The sequence below is a fragment of the Drosophila sechellia genome, chromosome 2R (genome assembly GCF_004382195.2).
Source record: "Drosophila sechellia strain sech25 chromosome 2R, ASM438219v1, whole genome shotgun sequence".
Classification (NCBI taxonomy): Eukaryota; Metazoa; Arthropoda; class Insecta; order Diptera; family Drosophilidae; genus Drosophila; species Drosophila sechellia.
Genome location: NC_045950.1, coordinates 6,227,016 through 6,252,802, shown reverse-complemented (window position 1 = coordinate 6,252,802; position 25,787 = coordinate 6,227,016). Strand labels below are relative to the sequence as shown.

Here is a 25,787-nt window from a genome sequence, read left to right as displayed (position 1 = left end):
ATGAAATCTATCTTAGATCATGTTAGATTTGTAAATAAATTAATCGTACCGTAATAAAAATCTGAGACTGAATCATTTTGAACAATTATTATATTTATATCGGAAACATATCCAAAGGCAAGCAGTTATATATTGAAAACTACGCAGAATACGATGGCCCAAAATGTGTTACCAATTGAAATTCGTATAATCGATAGTATCGTGTCACCCACAACACACAAAGCGCCCATCCCTAAACCAATTTGAGTTTCCCCAATTTGACAGCCAAAATTAAGTTGGTTTCATCTGAAAAAGCAGATTAACTGAGAAATACTACCGAAAATGTCGCAGCGGTAAGGTGAAAACACGCACCTGTCCGCCCAAAAGGGGAAGCAAGCAGCGGATAGCGTTAAAAAGCGTTTATCAACAGCTTGCGAAGCCAGTGAATCACTAAAAGATAAAGACTTTGAATTCGCCAGTGGAGCGACCGCTGTAGGAGCACCCACAATTGCAGACCCATCGATCACCCCCAATCCGCTCCAGCTCCAGGTGGAGGTGACACCAACGCCCCGAGACACACGCGCCCTTGCCGAAGTGGTGGCCCACATAAATAGAATGGGTAACGACGATCATAGACGGCGGAAGACACCTTGCGGATTTTGCATGGCAGTCTTCAAATGGATACCAGTGCTATTTATCACCGCGGTAATAGCTTGGTCCTATTACGCTTATGTGGTGGAGCTGTGCATCCGTAAGTTGTATTTACAGTCTTGTAGGAGGGGATATAACCAGATGTTTCCTTTTTCAGGCAACTCCCAGAACCGCATTGGTATGATCTTCATGCTTCTGTTCTACCACCTCTTCCTCACCCTGTTCATGTGGTCGTACTGGCGCACCATAATGACCTCCGTAGGCCGAATACCGGATCAAGTGGGTGAATCATAGGGCTATCAGCTCGTGTTATTAAAACAAAACGGAAAAGCCTACAATATTATATTGCTTTTTTCCCGTTCTTAGTGGAGGATACCGGATGAGGAAGTGTCGCGACTTTTCCGAGCCGACAGCCCGGACACCCAGAAACGCATTCTTAACAACTTTGCGCGCGATTTACCAGTAACGAATCGGTAAGCATTGACCATGTTATATCGTTAAATTCTTGTCAGTTGATTTGTATTTGTAATTGCTAACAAAACGGAAGCGTCGGACTTTATAGTACTTAATCGTCTTTGATTCCTATAACTTTATCAAACAAAACCACTTTATATAGGAAATCAAAAATTGCATTTCTCAGCCGCAGAACAAATAAGATGGCGTATTCCAAAACATTTTTTATAATATTTAAACATTTGCCTTGCAGCACAATGAATGGTTCGGTACGGTTCTGCGAAAAGTGCAAAATCATCAAGCCAGACCGAGCTCACCACTGTAGTGTGTGCAGTTGCTGCGTACTGAAGATGGATCACCACTGCCCCTGGGTAAACAACTGCGTTAACTTTTACAACTACAAGTACTTCGTGTTGTTCCTGGGCTATGCTCTTGTCTACTGCCTGTATGTGGCTTTTACCTCGCTACATGATTTTGTCGAGTTCTGGAAGGTAGGTGCAGTAAGTTTCCGATTCGTTTCTACTTTTACTACCATCCTAAATGCCCGCTGCATGCGAAGACCTGTTAGTTAATGAATGTATTCTCTCGTTTTGCTGTAATGTTATCTAAACTGCTTGTACTTACTGATCCAAGTACGATAATAATGGTTACTCGGCACAGGGACAGCTAAATGCCAGTGGAATGGGGCGTTTTCACATCTTGTTCCTGTTCTTCATTGCCATTATGTTTGCCATTAGTTTGGTGAGTTTATTTGGCTACCACATCTACCTTGTGCTGGTGAATCGCACGACATTGGGTAAGTACCTAAAGCCTGACTTATAAACCACATGCATACCATTGCATCTTTAATCTATCTTACATTCAGAGTCGTTCAGGGCTCCCATCTTCCGCGTTGGCGGCCCCGATAAGAATGGCTATAACTTGGGCCGCTATGCCAATTTCTGCGAAGTATTTGGCGACGACTGGCAATACTGGTTCCTGCCCGTGTTTTCCAGGTATTTAGCGGTTCATTTACTACACCATTTCTACTAATTTGTGCTGCACCAGAAGCTCTCTCACCCTTTAGTTGTTGTTTTTGCGCACTTTTGTTTAATAAGATTTGATGGCTATTTTGGTTTTTATGTTGATTTCGGCAAATTAAAAGCATGTTCCAAAATTAAAGCTTTGTAGTTAAAACCTTTAATATTCTTCAATGTGTGTTTGGTGTGCTAAGTTATTAAGAAAAACAAATGACTATTGAAAATCACGGTTTTTAGATCAACTTAAAGCTATTTCTAACACGTATAATTTATGTAAGCCAATAATAAGTGTGTATGGCTAAAAATGAGAGCGGAAAGCAATGAATCAATGTTGTCGATCTCCTTGTGTAATTTAGTTTTAAGCCAAATTCAAATTATCACTTTATTTCAATTTCGTTCGTTGTTTATTTGTGTAAATAAAAAGAGACGAATCTTGCCAGCGATTTTTACAAATAGACACTTAGATCTAACCAAAACAAGCTTAGTAACCAATTGTCCGCCCCGTAAAGTGACTAACTTAAAGTGTCTAAGTTTGAAATTCTTACGGAACTTTCGGAATTTTAAATGCTCATTAAGCTTCTTTAAAACCATAACACTTGCCACACACGAAAAGTCGATTAAATTTTAATATTCGTCTTCACACATCTGTGCAAAATTATATAATAAATAAAAAATGAAAACAACAACAGCTACAACTACAATAAGCTAAACTGTAAAAAAAAAACAAACAAAACAAACAATATTTCTGTTTACAACTCTGTTTAACGCAATACCCCAACCTTCTGCTTATTCATAATCACGGAACTAGTCGCGGTGATGGCTACAGCTATCCGACCTCCAGCGACCAGAGTCGAGTGTCCACCAGCTCTCCCACCCAGCGGTACGATGCCATGGGAGATACGACCACCAGCAGGTTAGATGGCAATCCAACAGATAAGTTGATTGGCGCTAGTCCCCTCGACACCACTAACCATCATCACAACCAATCGCCTCATCAAGTAAGAAGCACCAGCGTCCTGCCAACCCAGCTGTTGCAGATCCAGCCGCCATCTCCATACCGGGACGAGCTCAACGAGCAGCAGCAGAAGCTGGCAAACGGCCAATCATTAGACTGCAGCACGCCAACAGCCATGTCTAGCCCGGCCGAGTGTGGAGTCAATGGGGCAGCCGTATACATCGAAATGATCGGAGATCATCCGTTGACAAGCGCTGATTCTGCCAAAGGTTTCCCACGGCCGCCGAATGGCGATCTGCCAGTTTGAATAATAACGTAGAATGTATTATGTGTATGTGTTTGTACCATAGAGCCAAGTAAACTGCCAGATTTGTCAGCGTTGCGGTTTTTAGTAAGCAAATAAGTTACCTCTATGCAATTCATCAGCTGTTTAGTGTAGGCTATTTAAATGTTTAAATGGCTGGGACCACATATGTATGTAGCTATAATCGACTAAGTTAACATTAGGCAATATGTCATTGGTTTCACAAACGCATTTATCGAATTTTTTAATGGAAATTGGAAGAATCGAATGTGGAGATGGTGATATCCTCCGAAGATTTGTACCTTGCCAATGCATTCATGAAATCAACTATCCTTGTAGATATCAAAAGATCTTCAAGACTTAAACCTAATGATAAGCAATGAGATTTCAGTACACACTATTAACGCACGGAATTCAGTAATTTCCATATGGTTTTAATTTATGTAGTTAGTAACTGTTTGCAAGTTTCTATACTTTTTCTTACTTTGTACACCTTTATGCCCCAAATACATATATTATTGAACTTCTGCAAGTGACGAAATTAAATGGATTTTTAAATATTTAAAGCTTATAAAGGTTTGTTTTTAGTTTGCCAAATAAATAAAAATGACAGCTTTGCTTCAGCTGCACAGCAACGAATCATCAATCAATCCATTACATACACAATAACGCACTCATTACTTATTAATTTCCCACTGATGATCTCTAACATATAATTCACCCCACACATCCTTTAGCTTTGGCGATGGCAAAACATTTCCGATTCGACATATGGAAGAGGACACGGAATCTTTGCTAGGATATCACAGCGATACGCGCATCGAGTTGGAGGAGGACTATCTGCCAGAGCCGCGATTCCAAAACTCGATTCCATAGCTAATCATGACCAGCGACAATGTAGCCACATATTACATTTAGAGATTCAGTTGTGAAGCCTCTTTACGACATACATAAACTTTCAGTGTGTAAATAACAGAGGTACAGACAGTCCATCCTATAGGGACAACTAGGTTATTATGTTTAAGTTACCAATGAGTCGATGGACAATTGTAATGTATATGTATGTATGTAAGTGATAATGCGAAAATGTTAGGAGATCGAAATCCTAATTCTTGCTTTGACATTCGAGTTTAAAATCGTATTAATTTAGTGTGTAAGGATAAAGTTATTAGAACATTTCGAACAAAAGTATATGTCTATATAGAAATATAGCTCGTTATAGCTCGCGTCAACAAAAAACAAAATAGTTTACACGCTTAGTGGAATAACAAAAAAATCAAAAACGAAACTTTAAGCAACACATTCGGAAATGTATATTTACAAAAATAAAATTCCAACTATTCCAATTAATCGAACCGACTTAAGTCGTCATCTGCACACGAGTGGCTTGTTCCAGAAACGGTGGTGGAGGAAACCACTTCAAAATCGTCTTCTGCTGGGGTGTTTTTCGCTAATGCCTCGGAGGAATCGGTAAAAGGATTGGCCGTCAGTCGAGCCACTTTCGGCAATGGTTTTGAAAACGGAGGTTCATCAACGACTGTTTCATCAGTAGTGTCCTCTACTTGCTTTCTTTTCGTCTGCTTTTTGCTAACTAAAACATCTCGTCGCACTGCAATGCCTGAATCCTCACTTTTAGGTATCAGATCACTCAAATCAGTCTCGACATCAGCCACTTGCGGTTGAAGCTTCTCCTGGAGAGCCGCTAAAGCAATCAACAGGGCTTCCTCGGTGCGAATGGTTCGAGATCCTTGGCGTGGCAAAACATTTAGATAGTGGTCGAACAGCAGCTCAGGATCATCTACGGTCAGTTTCTCGTCGTTGGCCAAGGCAGATTCCAAGCCTTGCAGTCCGCCAAATACAATGAGCATATGCTTAAAGCTATATGATCGGTTGGGCACCTCATGTACGTTGGTTCCGCGATCCGAGGTACCCACCGTAACATCGTAGCCGTTTGCGTAGGGTGATTTGGTAAAAATCTCAGACATGGAGTGTGCGATGCGCACCTGGTAGCCCCAATAAACACCTGTTTCCCGACGTGGTTCATCCGGGCTAACTAGTGTTCCCCGCTGCTTTCTACAGCTCTCTGTTAGGAAGAACAGTTCATTAGTTCGGAACTAGGAGCGCAAATGTGCGATTTAAATGCCTACCACTTTGAGGTTCCATTTTCACAGTTACCCTGACGCCTGGTTCTATAGCCTTGTCAACCAAAACGTCGTTAAGCAGCCCAACGTTGGCGTAGCTGTGTCCCTCCTTGGCCTTCTTGTCACAGATGACTCCCTCACGATACCTGAATTTGCTCTGCTGCCGGAGATGGTGCGGTGTGTCCAATGGATTCAGCAGGCCAGAGTACTTAAGGTCTTTGTGCAGCGGGAAGAAGTATTTTCGGAGATACTGGGGGCATTCCAGATACTGCAATATGCGAGCCAGTTGCAAGGAGCTGCTGCGCACTGTGCCAGTGCTGCTGCCTTCCGCATCTGCCTCGTAACTGCGCTTTGTTTCCCGGGCGGTGGCTATACCTACGTCGTCGAAGACGATTACCTCGTTCACCCGAAAGATGCAGGCGGCCCGGGCTATTTGACCGGCCACGTAGGCCCGCAGCTCGTTGGATTGGGCATTCTCGAGAATAGAACCGGGCACTGCTATGCTCAGCGTGGACGGATTAAGCTTATCCTTCGCCTGCACCTCATTGGCTGCCTTTTCCGCCTGTGATTCTGCCTCTTTGGCTTGCTGCAGCTCCTTGAGCAGCTTGTCTTGCTTGCGCTGCCGCTTCAGCGCTTTCCGCTCCTCGTTCACTTTCTTCCAGGACTTGTGGGGCCCCGCGGTCTTTCCATTGCTGCTGGTTGTGGGGGCGGCGAGCATCGTTTTTATCAACAATTCCTTTATTCGGTTGAAATCGTTGCAAACAAAACACGCACGTGCAACCTCGGTGGACAGTATGTGGGCATAATACCACAGTTGGTATCTATCGGTTAATGGTATTAATCGGTCAGGTTCATAACAATGCACAGAATTTTCATTCCACCTGGTAACATATATAATTCTCTCAAGGAGTGAACTGTAAACATTTATTGGAAGCGCTTGATTCAATGAACATGGACAATGGTAGGGATCAATCCAGTCCAGAAACGCACAGGACGCACAGGACCCACACGCTATTCAAAAGGAAATCCGGGAAAACCGAGATCCCAACCATTGATGAAGCTGTGGCCTATCTACAAATGCGAGCAATAGGGCGGAAAATAGACGAAACATATCACGCATACTGCGGTGCCATAATCAGGGAGTACCTGGAAAGAGACAGCGCGTACCGTGCGAAGTCGAATACGCAGTGATGGAGGGAGCTATGGCGATGCACTTCGCAACAATCGGACCCATTTTCGAGTTTGACATGTCCGCCGTTAGACGACACAATGATGCGATCAGTATGAGAGCGTTACACCTTACGGATGATCAGTGGACACTCGGATCGACTTGCATCTGGTTTTTAAAGTATTGCATCCTGGGATTGCTCTTAAACGTTTTTATAGACCTCTGCTTCAGTTCACGTCACGCTGAGTTTATTATGACGACCGAAAGAAGTACAATAATAAAAAATGGTTTTTATATTATTACTCCCTCAAAATGGTGTATGCTGTTTGTATTGACCGTTGATTTTTTTTGTCTACGATATCTATGTTACAAATATAATATTATTAACTTATTATTATTAACTTACTAAATTAACTTATCTTATTAACTTGTGTGTAATAGACATGGACTTGCATTTAATAAGTTTTGTGTTATCATTTTAGGGGTTTCTTTCATTTGAGTAATCAATTTTTCTTACATATATTTTTATTAAATTTTCTAAATATCTGAGACAACCGTTGCAAAACTGACGTTACAATTGCCCCGCTTTGGTATGTTCTTTAGTATTTTTACACCCACACGCAAGAGAGCTGGCCGCGAGAGAGAGAGAGAGCTTTTGCTGAGAGCGAGCTTTTGCGGGAGCACCAAGTCTATTTAAGCAACCCGCAATTCAAAACTTTTTGTAATTTTTGCCTGACACGGAATCGGAATACAGAGGCTTCTGCTTGCGATATATTTCACCGTTCGCACTTGTTTACGTTTGCCATTAAAATTTTCCAAAAAAGCTACCGAGTAACAGCGGTTGAATCGCCGGTGGCAAAGATATAGAACCGTGTGCCGTTGTGCGTTGGTGGATCGCTGGAAAATGTGCGTTTAAAAGTCGAAAAAGCAATTGCATCAAAGAGAAAAGCCCGAAAAACCAAAAAGCGTGCTCGCCAATTAACTCCAGCTTCGCGCCGCCCCCGCCCCTCACCCCTACACCTGTGCACTTATCACCTCTCGCTCTCTCTTCAATTGTGCAAGTGTATGTAAAAATGTGAGAGCAGAGAGCAACAAAAAAAACCACACTACGTGCGCGTAATAAAAAACGAAGTGGGCTGTAGGCGGGAGGCGGTGTAGGTGGCCTGCCTCCCAATCCCTCCCCCGAAAATACAAAATACATACATACAGAAATCTACCTATCCGCTGCTTTTGTTGTTGCGTTGTTGTTACTTGAAGGTTTTTTCGGTGGGGGACAATCAATAAACACGAGAGCTGCGTGTAAAAAAGAGACAGCGAGTGCGGAGTGCAGGTGGAGAAAGGGGATCTCAAATGGGAGCGCGAAGAGAGTGAGAGAGAGTGGGAAGCGAGAGAGGGGCTTGCGCATATGATTCAAATGCCGGTTTTGAGCGCTCTATTTTTCGAGTCTTAAACAAGTGCAGTGATCAATTAACTAATTGCTTGCCCTAGTCAGTTGTTTTTTGCCAGATATCATATCTCGTTTGGGTTTAACAATAGTTGAAGAATAGTTGAAAAAAGTGCATGTGCAAGTGCAACTGCTACCTGCGTTATCGACGCCTATCGATATTCGGAAATTGGGTCACGGGCGCCAGCTTTTCAAGATGCCAATCAGAATTTGCCCCTACATTATTACAAGCCCAAAAAAGTGAAGCAAAATAAAGTCAATTTACGTAGGAGTTGCAAGAAACGAGAGAATAAACAACAATACATATGCCTAATTATACACAAAAACCAAAAGATTTATTTAGGCCAACTTGAACAAATTATTTCGCAAAAAAAACAAAAGTTCCTCTACCTTTTAGCAGGTTTTGATCAATTTTAAGCATTAAGCAAAATAATAACGTCAATTTTTTCGCTAATTTGTGTTTCCCATTAGGTTTTGCAAAGTGGCAACCAGAATTCACCCATATTTTATTTATAACCGAACAAATGAATTGGGCTGGCTCGCTTTAGCAATTCAAAAATAAACAACAATTGCAGTTAAGCACACAAGAAAACAAAAGTGTTTGTTCAAGCGAAAAACAATTTCGGGCACCCAATTAATAAAGCAGTTACATTGGCGAACAACAAAAATGTTTTTCTTCAAAGCTTAAACGAAATCTTAGGAAAACCTGGTTAAATTGGTTTACGTGATTTTTGGCATGTTATTAGTTTATGACTTTTGGGAATTAATTATTAAGCATAAAACAAATAAAGTGAAACCGGACCAAAACTAATAACATACATGTACAAAAGTTCACCGTATTCAGTCTGAAAAGAGCAAAAAGATTGAAAATTAGTTTAATGGCTGATGCTCGTCTTATTGACGTTTCAAAAGTGTACCGCACGAAAACTAAAAAATCGCTCAAATCTCAGTAAATACGAATCCAGCAATCAAAATCTAATAACCGAAATACTTTCAAAACATCAAACAACAGCGAAAGCGCAAATAAACACCAACATCAACCATCCAAAAATAAATGTAGAAAAATAAGGAAAGTCCACGAGAGTAACAAATTAAATTTGGTTTTAGCCAAAAGAACAAAAGCGAGCTAAGGAACAAGGAAAAAAAGCCAGCGAAGAAAGAAAAAGCCGGAGGAGCAGGTGAAACAGGTGGACGCAGGAGACCCACCCACCCGAAAGAAACTATCAGCAGGTGACAGCAAAGCCAGCAGAAAGTCAGGTGAGTATCGCGCCGCATTCGCGTTGGAATCCATTCCATTCCATTCCATTCCATTCCTTTCCATTCCACTGCCATTTGTGTTTGCTCCCCGTGCGATTAAATATTTCACGCGCTTATCAATTGCTCAAGGGTTGGCATTGCTTGATAAACAAACAACTAAACAACTAAGGAGCAAACAGAAATTAAAAAGCCAGCAAAAGTCGCCTACTTGGGCAGGTGGGCCGCCAGGTGAGGTTATACTACAGCTAGGGTGGCGGGGATCGAAGTGCTCAGAAGCCACTGAGATATTCTGCAATGAGCGCACAATATACACACAATGTACCTATACCTCTACTCGTATATTGTTGAATATTGTTCGTTAATTTGAAAATGAAAGAAAAGCATTCAAGTACACTAGTATGACTAGTAGGTTGGCACACTTTATTTGAAATAGTAACCACGATTTAGGAAAATTATGAGCTTTGCTGCTCAGTCACCCGTTGTATCTACAAATGTATATGTACTTCTCCTTTATTATGCAATCAATAAATTCATAAAAACTCAATAAAAGGGTTGGACAAGCTTTTAAAAACAAAAATAAACATATAAATTGTACTGTAAATAGTACTGTGGCCTAAATCGTAAAAACATTTTGCTCAGATAATTTGAAATTCCCTTATGTCTAGATTTAAATTTAACCCAGATTTATTTGAAACGAACAACAGGAACTATTAAGCGACTGGAAGGTTCCTATGCAGTGCCATCTATTTTTTAAAAACCTTCTATTTGAGTGTACGACTATTAAGCTGCTTGAATTCCAAATTCCCCAGTTACATACAAGGAACACCGTTTTTAAGTAATCCGACTACATTTCCCGTTCTGAAAATCCTCTTTTCCCCTTTTGAAAAACGAAATCCAGATAATAAATTCTCGGGCTCTTTCTCGATGAGCTGTATTTGCAATTAATTCCTCCATTTTGTAAACTTGGCATCTTCGCCAAACGGGCAGAGGCGAACAAGAGCCCAGCAACACAGTTGGCCAACAACCAACAAGCTCAAAGCAGCTCAAAGAAGCTGGGTTCGGAAAAATTGCATTTTTGAAATTTGAAAACTAGAATCGTTTGCCCACCAATTAGTTTTTTATGCTCACGTTTTGAAATATTATATTTAGAAGTATAAATTTTCGAAAAAGTTCGAAAATTTTCGGAAATCAAAAAGTCGACTTTTTATGTTTGCCCACCAATTAGTTTTTTTTTGCCCACGTTTTGAAGTATTATATTTTGACATATAAATTTTCGAAAAAGTTCGAAAATTTGCCCACTCTCAAAAATAAATATTTTTAATTAAAAACGGTTGCCCTCCACTTTATAATGGTTTTTTTCGTTTTTCCACCTATTAAAACTAATGTTGTACATATGTATGGAATAACTTAAAGTTGTGGCGCCAATTCACACATATGAATTTACATTTATGTACAACTTTTTTTTTTTTTTAAGGAGTAACTAATTCTATTTATTAAGATTTCAAAAGGAATCGTTCAGTAATTCCTCTGAACTTAACCTAATGTGTGATAATGATAAATGAGACCAAGTGGTATCTTAATTATAAAGTACAAAAGAAAATGTAATATGTTATGTTATCCTCCGTGTAAGGAGATCGCTGGGGTGTACCCTCTTCAGTCTTCGGAGAGAGATGGGATCAGCTAGGATAGTTGCTAGTCGGTTCGGGTGGGCCATAAGCCTGTCGGCATAACGGCTGCTGTGGAAATTAATCTGATCCCCAAGAAGGGTAACTTTCAGATCTCTTTCGATGACTATGTTCGTCACGTACCAGGGGAGCCCAGATGCGTGACGTGCAGCTCTTGACTGGACCACACGGAGCCTATTAAGCTGGGATTTGGCGGCAGTTCCCCACACCTGGATGGCATAACTCCACGTTGGAGCGAGAATGGCTTTGATTAAAAGAGCCTTAGAGCTCATTTGAAGTTTGCTTGAGTGGAAGAGCCAGTCGAGCTTTTTTAGCTTCGCCAGTGACTTTGATTTGACCGACGTGATGTGGGCCCCCCAGGTCAGTCTCCGATCTAGATGAACTCCTAGGTAGCAGTGCGATCTAGCATTGGTGATAGGGCTTCCATTGAAGGTCAGATCTGTGCAGGTTCCTGGTCGCAGGGAAAAAGTTACACAGGCTGACTTTGAGGAGTTAATGGCCACATTCCATTTGGCAGTCCATTTTTCGATTGCGTGCAGCCAATCCTGGACCGCGTTGGAGGCAGTTTGCAGTGAAGGATGAGACGCCAGCATGGCAGTGTCATCGGCGTAAGTGGCCAGGAGCAGCTGAGCCGGGGGGATTATGTACAACTAATGATGAACATAAATAAATATATGTATACAAAAAAACATTTCGATTTTTTTTGAACTTTTTTGAAACTTTATATCTCAAAAACTGGACGTGGACAAGAAATAACTAATTAATGGGCAAAAGATTCCAGCTTTCAAATTTCAAAAATTTGATTCTTCCGAGCCCAGCTTCTTTGAGCTTCCATCAGCGGCAAAACACACAATTTCCAAGCCAAATTAAATTCCGAGTTAAGAGGGCGAGATTGTGGCCCAAATCTGTGCGCACCACATATACACACACAGATACATACATACATACATAAAGAAAGCCGTGGCAGGACGACTTCAATGCGTATTCGATTCAATGGCCCGGGGCCACCACCCTTGAAAGGCCCTTTATTTCGCCACCATGGCCTCGGGTCCACTACCACCCACTCCCACTGACTCCCTTTACTTGCCTTTGCCTTCCTTTCTGCTCATTGTCGTAGGTAGGCGGGAGATTCCTGTCATGTCCTCACGTTTCCTGGACCCGTGGAGCTTATAGTTCAGCTGGGATTCCTCGTTTATTGATTGATTCCCCGCATCCGTGGCCAGTCATAATGGATACCCCCAGCACGGGCTGGAATAGAAAGTCATCAATAATATTTGCTCAACACGGGGGAAATGTTCTAAAAATACAACTAAAAACGCCGACAAATTGTAACGAAAAGGAACTAATGAAAAAGTTGCCAGTCGGCTTAAAGGCATTTTTATCGACAGCAATCCTTTGGCTTCCATTTATGTTTCATATTTTTTAGGTGGCCTGTAACTGGAGTTGACAAGGGTGAATACAGCGGCACGTGAAAAACTCATCACAGAAACGAAAGGACAATGAAGGCAAGAAGCTCTCTTGATTGTCCTCGTTTTTTGTTTTTATTCCCGGCGATATACATCTTTCATTCCATTCTCTTTTATGCCAAACAATTGGCTGAGAAAATTGTTTTTCAATTCTGATTCGCAATTAATTTCGCAATCCAGAAATAGAACCCATGGCGTAAACAAAGGCAACGCGGCGTATGCGCAATATTTGCTGAATATTCAATTTCCACCTGGTGGTCGAAAAACATGGAAATCAGCTTTGGTGCGCCGTCAAACTTAAGTTGATATTATTAATTAGTCGCAAAAGTTTTTTGAGTTCTGATTTGCGGTGATAATGCCTTGAAACTTTGACGGATGTTGATAAATTATGTGTAAATATGAAAAGTGAGTCACACACTCTTCGAAAAATTATTGCGCATAATTTGCGTCTTCTTCAAAAAGTGGCCAACAAATTTCTTGGTGCTGCCTGAATAAATAATTATAATACCAACCCCCCACCGCCTGCCTTCACTTTCCGCAAATCAAGCAAAAAAGCGAAATAAAAAGAAATATTCACACAGCGAAAATTTAATTGTTTGGCCAAAAGGAAAGAAGAAACGAACGGAACGGAACGGCCAATAAAAACCACGACCTTCGGCCAACAAAAAGCGAACAGAAATTGAATCAAACCGCCCAACACCGCCCTCTTTCTTTATGTGCGTATATAAAGAGTGTGCTAAGGGGATCCAGATTGCTATTCGCGAGGCTCTTCAATAATTCCCTTTTTTATGTCCAAGAAGCAATTTTGCTCCACCAATTAGGACATGAAAATCGATACGAGACAGCCGCAGAAACTAGGCGCATTATCAAGTTATAATTAGGTTTTTTTTATTTAAAAGTAATCGTTTTTCATTGATATCTAAAATAGATATTAGGTACTTAGCTTTTGAATAGGCTGATTCGTGGCAAAGGAAGCCGTGTCTATGTCATTCTTTAATAAATATCTGATTATAATTGTTCTTATTTCTCGTCCTTTATATGGCAAGTTAGCAAGCTAAAACTCCAAACGAATTTGTTTGTCAACTTCTGGCACTTTTGTGTGCCAAATGGGATTTACTTGTCGTGTTTTCGGGACGCCTCCGCCATTACAGCTTCACTTTCTTAGCTCATTTGATTACACGAACTTGGGAAGTTTTCCCTAGTTTTTTTCTTTTTGCTGCCATCTAAGACCTTTTCGAACTAATTAGGAGGGCAACCGCATTTTGCTCTGATGGCAGGGCCAAAGTTTTCACTGGCTTGCCTTGACTGGATGCCAGTCATTTGGCCTCCACGCTCCCGGGAAACTTATCTTGATTAAGTTTTATATTTTTCGCGCAGACTACATATATATAAATATATATGTATATATTGAATAAACGATAAACTTGCTGAGCCGCGATAAGCGGACGCGGCACGTGAGGCCAAAACTATTATTAGTTGACAGAGTTCCAAATCGATTAAGTATACGCCACCGCCAGAAAATTAACTGGCGATCTATGAGCTCATTGATCCCAAACGATCCGATGCGAACCGATTGGTTTCGCGGATGCGGTTTCAGTTTACTTTTCCCAGGTTGTCAATATGCCACAGATGTCACTTCTTTTGGGCCAGCCGATGACAGGTCCCCTGAAATGTGTCATCGTGGAAAAAGCGAAGCTGAAAGCTGGCCCCATTTTCATTTCATTTTATTTGTGCCCGCCGCGGTTTATTAGTCGTAAATTTGGACTTCTGTGCTTCTGTGCGAAACTCATAAATTTCATTGTCTCTGTGTGGATTTTAATATGCACGCCGTATGTCTGCAGCTCAGCAAAAAATGCCGAATGCTCCAATGAAAAATCCAAATGCCCACGCATAGGATACTCATAAGATATACTTACATATAAGACAAGCATATGTCAGCAGTCTTCTTCTGGTGTGCCAGATTGACTGACCCACTGAGTTTTCGTCTCGAGTCTGTCTCAATCTGAAATCCCCGGCGACTGATAACTTATCTACCGCCCACTGACGCATTTGCGTGGACTTACTTATATCTAAAGTCTTGGCTTATCACTATGTATTCGTTCAGATAACTTTTATGTGCATGCTAAGTAGCTTTGATTTGATGACGCCTTTTGCCGTCAGCCGACTTGGTGGTCATATTACCAAAGCTCTTCACTTTAATGCTATATATTATTTAAATTACTATATATTAAAGTATTTATACTTTAAAGTATTTATCCAATCTTTTCTTCACTTTAGCTACTTGAGTCTCTCTGACACTGCTAAGTGAAATAATTTGTAAATTTTTTTAAAAACCTCCTTGTTAAGCTATATATACAATATTTAATTTAAAAGGTCAGAGCTTATCATTTTATCGTGTGTGTGTGTGTGCTGGCAAAATGAGTCTGATTTGATGACGCCTTTTGACACCTGCGGTTGCGAGTCCTCACTAATTAGAAAAACTTTTCTAGTACAGTGGTAACTTTTAACTTTTGTTGATTGCAAAACTTTGCTTTTCATAGTGTTCTGGTGAGGGGGTGCTGGGTGGCCTTGGGGGGGCAGGATTGATGGGGCAGGTGGATGGAAATGATTGACTGACTGATGGGCAGCGGCATTATCTGGCTGCTGTTGCTAGTGTCTTTCACTTTCAGACCGCTCCACTCACGCACTTTATCTCACGAAACTTTGACTTTAATCGATTAAACAATTTTTCCCTTAACCCCTGTTGGCCCCCAATAAACCAGCACCTACCCCCCTCCCCCTCCAACAAGCTCCCACAAGCTTCCCTCTGCCCGAAGGCCAGCTGACGAGCTTGTTGTGTTGCCCACAGGCAAACATCAAAAGTCAAGCAGCTGCGTGACGTCAATTGGAGCCACGAAGCGAAGGCCATCGGAGTGGTGGGTGTTCTTCAACCAACCTCCCCTCCCCACCCCCTGAGTATGTCTTATGGAGAGTGTGGTCAAAAGAAGGACCCACACATACCGCACACACCAAACCGGGCCGGCATTACTTCTATTTGCCCACGTACAATGTGTAGTAATCTTGGAGCGATTGACGAAGTGCTCAGCTACATAAATATGTCTGTATGCATGTATATTCGATATGACTACATGTGGCTGTTCGAGAAATTGGATAATAGTTTCAGATTCGACTGCTCAAGTGAAAGGTAGTTATTTTCTGCTCACGCTTGGCGAGCAAGGTAAACAATTTTGGCAGACATTGTTGACCAGTTTGGAGATAGGTTCACTTAAAAATCAAGCCAAGGCAACCTAACTATGAACTGTGTTTATATCTAGGAACTAAGAAAGTCGTACGCATAGTTAGCATTAGGTATTAGAAATTTGAAAGATATAAAATGTCAATGCTACTCTTACATCGAAATAAGGCGGATATACTTAAAAAACTAATGAGTGAGCATTCTTGGGTCCTTGTTAATTAACTTTCCCAGATCCCAGCTTGATTAGAGGGTCCAAGGAATGGCTTTAGAGTACGTCCCTTGCTCCTGTTCAAAGAAGCGCTCAATCCAGCTGGGCAAACAGAAAACCCGCCTGGCATTCGCTGTATTTATGAAATACTTGGGTGACCTCTTCTCGGTAGCTTCCTTTGAACGACTGCCCACACATGGCCCTTGGACTTTGGGGCATCCTAATTGATAATTTAAGGGCTATCTGTCTAGCCCCACACCCCAGAAGCCCGGGGACTCGAGCTTGTAAATTGGGCAGAGAAGTCGTCGGCTTAATTTATTTCTCTTTTAATCGGGCCGCCGGGTCCCAAAGACATTGCAGGCAATTTAATTATGGAATATTTATTAAAGTGAGATGTGAAATCTGTTTTATTATTTAATCCTCGGAGCACTTTTGTCCTGTGGAAAGACAAACTGGCCTGGAATGAAGTTTGCAGCTTGGCAATATTTTGGCAAGGCGAATTGTTTCTTTATTTTTGGGGCGTAGGTTCGTTATCCTTTTTTGTTTGTCGTCTCGAAGATTATTTACTTATGGAACCCTGGAACCCATTGTCCTCGTCCATGTTTCTCTACTATCTCTTGTTCGCGAATTGTGTTTTTTATTTGCACTTTGTTGGTCCTTTTTTCTTTAGAAAAGGTCCTGGACCTTTGATTTATTGTCAGGCGGCTTAAAATGTTGAAACATGTTTTTAAAGCACGCTCCCAAGTTCATCGAATGTTTTGACTCGGCAACTTCCTACTTTGCAGCCAACCTTTTTTCGCTTTATTACCTTATGTTTTTCCCATCCCACAAGTCTTTCGAACAACATGATTTTTTAGCCAAAAGGTTTGGACAAATTCTGCCACGTGTAATGGCCATAAAGCAGAGCGGCCTTGCAGGTAGAAAATAAAACAAGTGAGTTGAGTAAATTTAATTTTTCAAGCTTCGGGGGCTGGAAAGTGAAAATACATATTTGCCAGGATGGGATAGCTAGCATAGGTCTTGGGGGCATGAAAATCCCAGCTACATGTTGCGCTTTTGTGGCGATATAAATGTGTGTATATGACTGTGGTGCACATATGCAAGCTTCACAGTGCCACGCCCACAGAAAAATATATCCAAACTCACAGAACATATGCAAGCCATAAATAAACATAAGTTGTCGCTGGTGCTCCCGTTTCGCTGCTCTTTTTCTTTATGGGCGCCAAGTAAGAGTTTTTCTTTTCCCCATTTATTCATACATATGTACACTTTGTATATATATGTACATATATATTCATATTCTTATGAATTTGCATATATAATTTCCATTGTTGCTGCGGTCGAAAGGGGAGTGCGAAAAAGATAAAGTTTTGTGTGGGTCGGAGAAATCGAAGGAGGGCAGTCAATTGTGTTTTATTTTTTGTTTTTTTCAGACCCTCGACAGCTTTTGAATTTAAATATTTTCTGTTGGCTCTGTTTGGCTTCGTTTGTAATTTTTATCGCATTTTAATGAGCTCGCCAGCTTATTACTTTGATGATTTATTTCCTGCCTGTATTGCATTTTATTGATTATTTATTGAATCGATATTAAACAGTTCTAAAAGCTGCATTCTATGTAATTCTCCTTTAGAAATAAACAAAATAAATAGTTACTAAAACATTATTTGATATTTATACGGTCTAACCTATTTTGTTTTGCTTTAGTTGTAAAATTGAATGTGCACTGCAGCGCGATTATTCAATTTAATTAACTTTTAACTTTCGATAAATTTTTTTTTTAATAAATCACTTGATTTGTTAGCACATTAATTCTGTGACAAACAAAAAAAAACACTCCAATCGTTTAGCTGGTGTAATTATTTAAGTACCCACGCTTCGTTTAGCATTTATTTAGATATCAATTAAAATATTTTCCCTGCCAATTTTTCGGACATTTACCATTTGTTTTTGCCACTCACATTTTTTGTTGGCCCGATACGCTGCCGCCTAATTATGCAATTAATTTGCGGCCTTTGTCAATGGCTTGTGTCTAATCACTGTCGCATTTGTTTGGGGCGCACATATCTCGAGTTAAGTGCTCGAGTACGCCAATCCGTAGATTGGAATGGCTAGAATTTCTGAGCGATTTGAATATTTAAATATGCATTCAGTCACTCGGCAGACGATTGTCGACTAAATGGCCTTAGTTTTATTTATCGCACCACAAATGTCACTCGAGCGTTTCAAATGCCCGGCATATACGGCATACTTGCTGTTTTCTTTTTTTTTAACTTTCCAACCATTATTTGAACGTTTTTTTTATGCCGTGACAGGTGTTATGAATCGGCACGACTTTTATTTTTTACGTTTTTGCAACGCTCGAATTGTCCGATTGTTTTTTTTTTTTTTGCTGCATTGGCTTTCTCGGCTGGCTAATTCTAAGTGCCAATTTAGTATGTCCCAAAGCAGGACAGCCACTCGGTGTCGCCGCCAGTTGCGATTGCAGTACTACCAACAGCCTTGTTCGCCTTGTCAACCTCACTTCCTGCCACTTGGAAGTACAGGTTGAGTTCCGTAAGATGGAAACTGTTTGCTGGCATAATAAGGAAAAATGCCATTCTTGAGTTCTTCGAAGTTATAAAACCTTACAGTTTTATAACTTTTAACTACTCTATTTTTTTTTAATATAATATATATTTTTTTATACCTAGAAATTTATACAATTTTATTGAAGATTCACAGCCGAATTTAAATGTACTTTTACAACCTGTTAAGTTTTAAAAAATGTTTACAAAGTGTACTATTTTACTTTGTAACTTTCTGTTTTTTTTCGATGTGCTTAAAATGGCTGCGTTTGAAATTTATTTCGGCTTTCAATGGTTTTAGTTTCGAAAATAGTTTTGAGCACATTATTTCTTGAAAATGTAGTTTGCTAAAAATCAGTTTAATCGAGTTGACCTGTAAGTGTATGCACATGACGTCACCGTCTCCTTGTTGGCTAAGTGATTACCAATGCAGTCGGCTATGCAGGCCAAGTGGCGATGGTTTGGCCAGGGGGAGGGGATTCGCATCTAGATCTGGATCTGATTTGCATAAATGTCGGGCGGGGACGGTGGATAATAAAGTGGCGAGTGGCTAGAGTTGCGACCATGGGCCATGAGCCTCATGCATGCATATCGTCGAAATGGCACAGACCGAAACACAAAATTTGCGTTCGCTTAGCACATTTCGCACATTAACCCACATGCAAAAAAATGGGGGACGGCCAAGGAAAGCCTTGTTTTGTCTATTGTTCACGTTCTTTTTGCCGTTTTCAAGGCAGAAACCTTTCTCAACCAGCTTTTTGCATAATTATCCAGAAGGTAGAAGCGAAAACACCCAGCAAGGCGACCTGGTTACAAAAAGCACACATTGAAGTGCTTATATTTAGATATTTCAGCTACGAATAATTACAGCCCGCTTGCAAAGCTTTCAGTTTATTTAACTCGTCTCCTTGTTTGAGGCCTAATTAATTGAGTTGGCTTAATTGCATTGCGTAGGTGGGCCTACACAAAATATGTACCCATGTGTACATATGCACATGTATCTGCGCTGTGTATCTATGTACATATATCCCATTTCAGTTTGCCTTGCTTACTTGCAATCTGTGATGCCACAATGTATGCTGCAGTAATTGCCGAATTGCAAGCAAATTTGCAAATGCCAAATGCGGCTTTTGTATCTCGAGTTGTAGAACAATGGTCATGTTGTCTGTAATCGGAAGTTGGCAAAGGATCCACTTGCGTGGCTACAATTTCCTACAATCTTAGAACTTGTTAAGTAAACTCTTGTTTGTATTTAAGAAATATTAAAGTGCATAATGGGTTAAGGAAATGTAAAACATTTACGGTGTCAACTGATTAAAATTTTTTCTCACACTCATGTAGTGCTTTTCGTCACTATGTGGAATGATACAATCAATGCAATACAATCTTATAACTTGTTAAGTTAATTTTTATTTCGAAAGTCAAAAGATATAATAAAAACATGACGTGTATGAGTGATGAGTTCATAAACGTCAAAAAATACGAGGAGTAATGTTACTTAATTCAATCTGATTTAAACATCGGCTGACAATTTTCGATCAGCTATAAACACCTTAAAGATGCTGTAACGATTACTTATATTCGATAAATAAGTAAGCTTTAAAAATAATAATAATAATCGAAAACACCCTCCCGAAAATAGTCGTTTTCAGCTCTTTCAGAGTTGTTAATTGCGTTTTGGAACACTTTTAATTATCGGCGAACTCGCACTTTGGGGCAAACATCCGAGCAGATAATATCCACAAATTGGCCTCTTTTGCGCTGTTTGCTCGGCTGTGCAGTGTTTGGTAGTAATCCGCGTTTTGGGCCTTTTAGTTTATCGTCTTGAATTGGGCAACGGCAATCAATGCGGCAAGCGAACTGGAACGAAAAGTGTGTGTTTCTGCTTTTATCTATACTGCCATGTTGTTAATTGCCGAAAAACTTGGGGCGCAAGTTTTGCTTTTCTTCACGTTTTCTTATTCAGTATTTCCATTTTTTTTTTTTGTTTTCACCCAATGTTTTTTTTTTGCCTTTGCCGGGCTTGTTTGCTTTGAGCACGCGCCGTTAAAAACTGCCACGCGCAACAAATTTTTGGTAGATGGTTCGAGAAAAAGGAAGAATCGTGTTTAAAATTAAACTGGGAAAACGACAGGCGAATGGAATCTAGGAACGTTTTTATGGGGCAAGAGCGTTGGCGGCAACAAATGTAGATAAACGTTTTGTTACAACACATAATCGCTTTTCCTAGGGTGGCTCCCAGATACAGATACAAGCACATCCGTTTACTGTACTCACACCGAAGGGTGGATGGCACAGTGAACACTCTATATGATCCACTAGTCTGTGACATTTTCAGACAGTTTTAGTTTCGATTTGTTTGTAATGTAAAACAACGTTTTCATCACAGATGTATCTATGGAGAACAAAGATACAAAATCGCAAGATATTAATCCTTAGTGCTCACTGTACTTACTGGAAGGTAATCGCGTTTTATGTATCCGCGGGTAGAAGCTGTTGCTTTCGCCGCTGCCACCTTTAAAAGTATCTGAATCTCCATCTACAGACGAGTATCTGTATCTGCTGCCCGCCCCAGCGAGCAGGCAACATAATTGCTCACTAATTTAACGCTAATGGACATCAATTTAAGCATCCATCCAGCAGTTTATCATTCTGGCCATAATCGCTGGATAGCAGGAAGGATCGGAGGGATGCCTCGCTCTCAGTGGCTGGCTTAAAATTGTGCGTAGATAGCATTGGGAATTTTAACTATTTATAGCCAACCGATGGGATGTCCTTAATGGAAAGTGAGACACCGGACGGGTCCTTGACAAATTCACAGAATTTCCTTGGAAGTCCAAGGCATCTTGTTAATCAATTGAAGAGATTTTAGAGTCTGGCTTAAACAGGAAAACTTTAAGAGACTACTATAAGATACTCTCTGCTAGTTAAATAATTTTATCAGAATGAAAGTAACATCCAAAATAAGTTATCTTCTCTGCTATGTTGAGGAAAATTATTTGAGTGTATAACTAAATCCTTAGAAAATGCCAGACATATTTCAGAATATTGTTAAGCGATTTGTGCATCTTGCAGGGCGTCTTCAAATCCAATAGATTAAAAAGTAATTGAATTGACTTCAGACCGAAGCGAAAAGCTAAGAACGGAGAACAATTGAGACCGGGTATCTAGCCAGGGAAAAGCCGAGAGATGGCAAAGGTTAACTGACAAGTCGTTGTCTCAGTGCCACCATAGCCCCTCTCATTCTGGTTGAAAATTGAATGCGAAAAGCGACTGGCACATATACATATATATCTACATACATATATAGGCATGCTTCGATAAAAAATCGTGTGTATGCCCTGGTGAATTTTCTTTTTCGCTTCGCGTGGGCTGTAAAATTCCTTTTGACAGCTTTAAGCGTTCCATTCGCTTTGTAAAAATCCATATGTACTTGCACTGGAAAAAATACAAAAACAAATATATAGAAAACCTTATTTTTCTTACCAATTTGCCTTGATAAGCCTTAATAATTTTTTCATCCAACTTTCACCAGTGGAGTAAAGGGTATCTGATAGTCGAGGAAATATCTTTAACTATAGCGTTCTCTCTTGCGCAAATTGCATTTCCTCTCTGTAAACATGTACACATAATTCCTGTAACAAAGGGCATTTGCAATGTGTGAGTCAGCAAACCGCATCCGCCCCTCTGCCCTCCTGCTTTTCCACAAATTTTCCCCGCTTTTCCCATCCGTTTAGTGAGCCCCTCTCATTACGCATACGACATGTGTTCTGCTGGGCGTTAATAAATCAATACCCAGGCGTCGTATTTTGACAAACATTTTCAAGCTGATGACCTTTTTACTTTAACGTCAGAGAAAGAGACGGCACCCTTGGGTGTGTGCCATAGAGGGAGAAAGTGGAAGAGCAGCGGCAGTTGCAGAAACAAATAAGAAATTCGCCATTAAAGTTGCGTGACGAAGTGAAATTTGCGTCAAATACTCGCGGGACTCCTTCTACTTCTTCTTGTCCAGGATAAACACACATATATACATATACATACTCGTATATGTGGAGTCCCCACACACTTGGAGCAAACGACCCAAAAGTCTGAACCTCTCGCCATGTGGCGCATTTTGAGCTCAAGTGCCGGCGGCGCCCTGAAGTATGCCCTGAAATTGCTTTGATGTGGATGCGATACGTTGTGTTGTCAAAATACTAACATATAAATAACGTATATATTCCAAGAGGGGGTGGGGTTGGGTCTGGTTGTAGCCAAGAAGCCCCCCGCCTGGAGCCCCAAATGTCAACGGGAATTAAGTGCTCGCCGTCATATTTTTCCGCATCTCGAGCTGCCACTTTGACGCATTGACCGGAAGAGAAAACCTTTTCCCCAAGCTTGAAGCTGGCGGAAAATTTGAATCGAGATTCGAAAGATAAACATCGCTTTCAGGGCCACAAGAAAATCTTAAAGCATCGGAGGACAGGTAACATTGGGGAAATGCTTTCCAGCAGCAAAGTGATTCTCATTAAATTGGTGCTTCTGGTGTAAAATTAAACGTTGTTGCAAACTTTGGGTTAAACTTTTCAAAATGATGTTCCTAAAATTCCGAAGTAGCGATGCAGGCAAGGGCCAACTCTAAAATAGAATAATATTACAGAGGAAATCTGTTTGGGAATGAAATTAAAGTTTGTGAAGTGAAACAAAGGTACGCAAAATAATGCGTGAAACCTAATGAAATACAAATTGAAAAATTGTTAAGTATTAACTTCAAGTTTAATAAAAACGTTATTGTTCCAAAATATTTAATCAGAATGCACTTTTTACCGATTATCAAAAAATTAGTTTCATATTACCATAGTTTACCATTGTCATAAATCTATGAAATTATTTAGTTAGATTCTATTTCATTAAAGGCTTTTGTAAAGAATAAAATAATTACAATTCCCAGTAAGGATATACTTTCATAAACTTTTTATCGTTCATGCAAATTACATTGTGAAGAAGCAATAAAAGATGCATTTCTGAAAAGAGCACAGCAAGAAGTAAATGAAAATTGATACCAAAAATCGATTAAAATTCAATTTCGGACTTTGTCCCAGAATTTCCCCCCCTCCTGTCGCAACTTCAAGTTTTTCCCATTTTGAATATCAATTTCATTAGTTTTTCCTAATTGCTGTTCAGAATCATGAAAAAATAATTGAGGATATGGCTGGCTCTTTTTTTTGGCAGATTCCCTGCATATGAAACAATAGGCATTGACACCGCACTTGAGCTGCAGCCTTGCTGGAAAATCTCTTTCTTGGACCAAATTTTCTCCTGCCGTTGTGCCATTAAAACACTTAACCCAATTCGAATTCAATAGAGTGGGGAGGTCAAGTATGGTTGGCTTGGGTCTGGGCTCGGGCTCGGACTTGAATTTGGGTGAAACACTGTCAATGACACGGACAGACCTCGATATGTGGTCATGGGACATGCATAACAATTAGGCCGCCTCGAGGGCTTCTTTGTTTGAGGTCTTCCAACGGTTGAATACACGAACTGACCATCAAATTCGAGATGTGTCCATGTCGTTTGGCTAATTAGGCACACACACACGCACACACATTCCTGGTTACTGCCGTTCCTTAATGAAGTCATTTGGAGCAGACCTTGTGATGGCCGCCGTCGCTCTTGAACCCAAAAAAAAAAAAAATTCGAAAACCCAAAACCCAAAACCCACGCACAGGTGTCCCATTTCTGAAATGTTGACGTAATTGGATAGGCCAACTGACACAGAATTCCGACGAAGGATCCTGAAAACAGGTCGGTTGGGCAACAAAAACAAACGCCATATGGATTTTGTGTCATCTGGCCTTTCGGGAGCAGGAAATCCTCAAGGTTGTTCGTTTTCAAACTTACCATGGTTCATCATTGCTGTTTTGAAATTTGATATCACAGGGCTTTATGTCATGTCAAATGGAAATTAACCAATTACTAAAAATAATTAATATTGGTATATCAATAAGCCACGTCATACTTGAAATAAACTAGCAGAATTTTGAAAAACCTTTTAAAGCGACCTAATAAGATGCTTCAAGTTCCTCAGCAAATGTTCATGGCATTCAGCGATGTATCCCTTGAATAATTCAAACCATTCATTATGAATGGAGAGCATAAAACCGATTCCAAATGTAAATGCAATTTTAAAGTTGGATTCAATTTCGTTTCCAGCACAAAACTCAATTTCGCAATTTTGTAAAAGCGCAAACATGCGGGGATGATGGGGCAAAAGGTCGGGCATCCCGAGTATGTCCACCACCCACTGTGGGTGGCCATCGTCGACGGTGGGTGGGTGCGGTTAGGTGCCTTCACCTTTCACCACCACCTGCTCCTATGTATGTCCACCTGCAGCTGCAGTAAAAGTGACATTAAAATGGAAGTCATATGCACATGGTTAACTCGCCACGCATAACCAAGTCGTAATCATTTTGATGGCCCCTCGGATGGAGGACAGCATCGGTTGCTCCGTGGGTGCAACAGTTTACCATGTGGCTGGGTGTGCTGGCGAAATTAGTTTGCCTTAATCCCATAAAGCTCTGCCACCGTTGATGATGACCATAATGACCATAATGACGATAATGACGATGCTGGCCAGCGGATAGAGACGCGAACCGAACCGAAACTCGGGAAATTCCATTAGGGGAATGGGTATGCGAGTGCGAATGCGAATGCAAAACGCGAATATGAATGAAGATTTTAATGGAAATGACAACGTAAAACAGATGCAGCTAAAGTACGATAGAAATATAGATACCCAGCGAAAAAATGAACTTCCTCCATTCCCATTTGAATAGCTTATAGCCCATAATAAAGTTTCTTCTTATATAACGTAATCGATAAACGAATAAGGGGTTACACCGGAAGAAAAGTGTTTGCAATCGATTTGCATTCGAGCTTCTGAGTATTTAATTATTTTACAAAAAATCTCACTATTTTCAATGTTTTTTGGCTGGTGTTTTTAATTTTAGTCGATTAGTCGATAAAAACCCATAAAGACCCCTTGCTGTAATCAAGTTATTATCTTTATTTTTTATGAAATTTAATCAGCTTAACTCAGTTATTTTCGTAGGGTGCGCGTATTAAAGTCTGAGTCAGCTCGATTTACGAATGTGTAGATATTTCTATACTCGTATCTACATATATTCCTATTCCGTCTATAACAGCCGGCGAAATGGTTGTGCATTTTTTACCTTCCTTCACCGGCAGCTGCGGAAATTGTGAGGAAATGAAAATGGTT

General features: G+C 40.5%; 3 protein-coding genes across 13 annotated transcripts in view; 2 read left to right on the top strand and 1 right to left on the bottom strand.

Annotated features, from left to right (window-relative positions):
- The first annotated feature begins 228 nt into the window (after positions 1–228).
- LOC6608444 (palmitoyltransferase ZDHHC15B) lies at positions 229–4,711 on the top strand. 8 transcript variants are annotated; one of them, XM_032715049.1, is made up of 8 exons: positions 229–730; positions 788–909; positions 997–1,103; positions 1,337–1,583; positions 1,717–1,879; positions 1,949–2,078; positions 2,911–3,015; positions 4,099–4,711. In XM_032715049.1, the coding sequence occupies exons 1-8, from the start codon at positions 595–597 to the stop codon at positions 4,235–4,237; spliced, it is 1,149 nt and encodes a 382-aa protein (XP_032570940.1). In that variant the 5' UTR covers positions 229–594; the 3' UTR covers positions 4,238–4,711. The 8 variants fall into 8 exon arrangements, with proteins under 8 accessions (XP_032570940.1, XP_032570941.1, XP_032570943.1 ...); XM_032715050.1 differs by lacking the exon at positions 2,911–3,015; XM_032715052.1 differs by lacking the exon at positions 2,911–3,015 and having other exon boundaries at positions 230–730; positions 1,337–1,574; positions 1,744–1,879.
- Positions 4,651–6,751, bottom strand: LOC6608442 (putative methyltransferase C9orf114). The gene is made up of 3 exons (XM_002033140.2): positions 6,670–6,751; positions 5,509–6,513; positions 4,651–5,444 (listed from the first exon to the last, which is right to left on the bottom strand). Exons 1-3 carry the CDS (start codon positions 6,749–6,751, stop codon positions 4,708–4,710), a joined length of 1,824 nt encoding a protein of 607 aa, XP_002033176.2. The 3' UTR covers positions 4,651–4,707.
- A 645-nt stretch (positions 6,752–7,396) lies between these two features.
- Positions 7,397–25,787, top strand: part of LOC6608440 (cAMP-dependent protein kinase type II regulatory subunit) — a 31,660-nt gene continuing 13,269 nt past the window's right edge. Inside the window, exons 1-2 of one of the 4 annotated variants that reach the window (XM_032716913.1) lie at positions 7,397–7,576; positions 9,222–9,371. The gene's annotated coding sequence lies outside the window, so the exon portion shown is untranslated. Of the gene's footprint in view, positions 7,577–8,968; positions 9,372–25,787 lie in introns of those variants that run through there. The other 3 variants (XM_032716914.1, XM_032716912.1, XM_032716915.1) reach the window with 3 other exon arrangements.

What these genes read in the sequence shown, in the direction of transcription:
- LOC6608442 (XM_002033140.2), bottom strand. Translation starts at nt 6,751, where the DNA reads ATGTCAAACTCGAAAATGGGTCCGATTGTTGCGAAGTGCATCGCCATA. An exon ending in TGCGTATTCGACTTCGCACG is followed by an intron (nt 6,514 to 6,669) that starts GTACGCGCTGTC and finishes CCTTTTGAATAG; the next exon opens with CGTGTGGGTCCTGTGCGTCC. An exon ending in GAAAATGGAACCTCAAAGTG is followed by an intron (nt 5,445 to 5,508) that starts GTAGGCATTTAA and finishes TCTTCCTAACAG; the next exon opens with AGAGCTGTAGAAAGCAGCGG.
- LOC6608444 (XM_032715046.1), top strand. Translation starts at nt 595, where the DNA reads ATGGGTAACGACGATCATAGACGGCGGAAGACACCTTGCGGATTTTGC. An exon ending in TGTGGTGGAGCTGTGCATCC is followed by an intron (nt 731 to 787) that starts GTAAGTTGTATT and finishes TTCCTTTTTCAG; the next exon opens with GCAACTCCCAGAACCGCATT. An exon ending in TAGGCCGAATACCGGATCAA is followed by an intron (nt 910 to 996) that starts GTGGGTGAATCA and finishes TCCCGTTCTTAG; the next exon opens with TGGAGGATACCGGATGAGGA.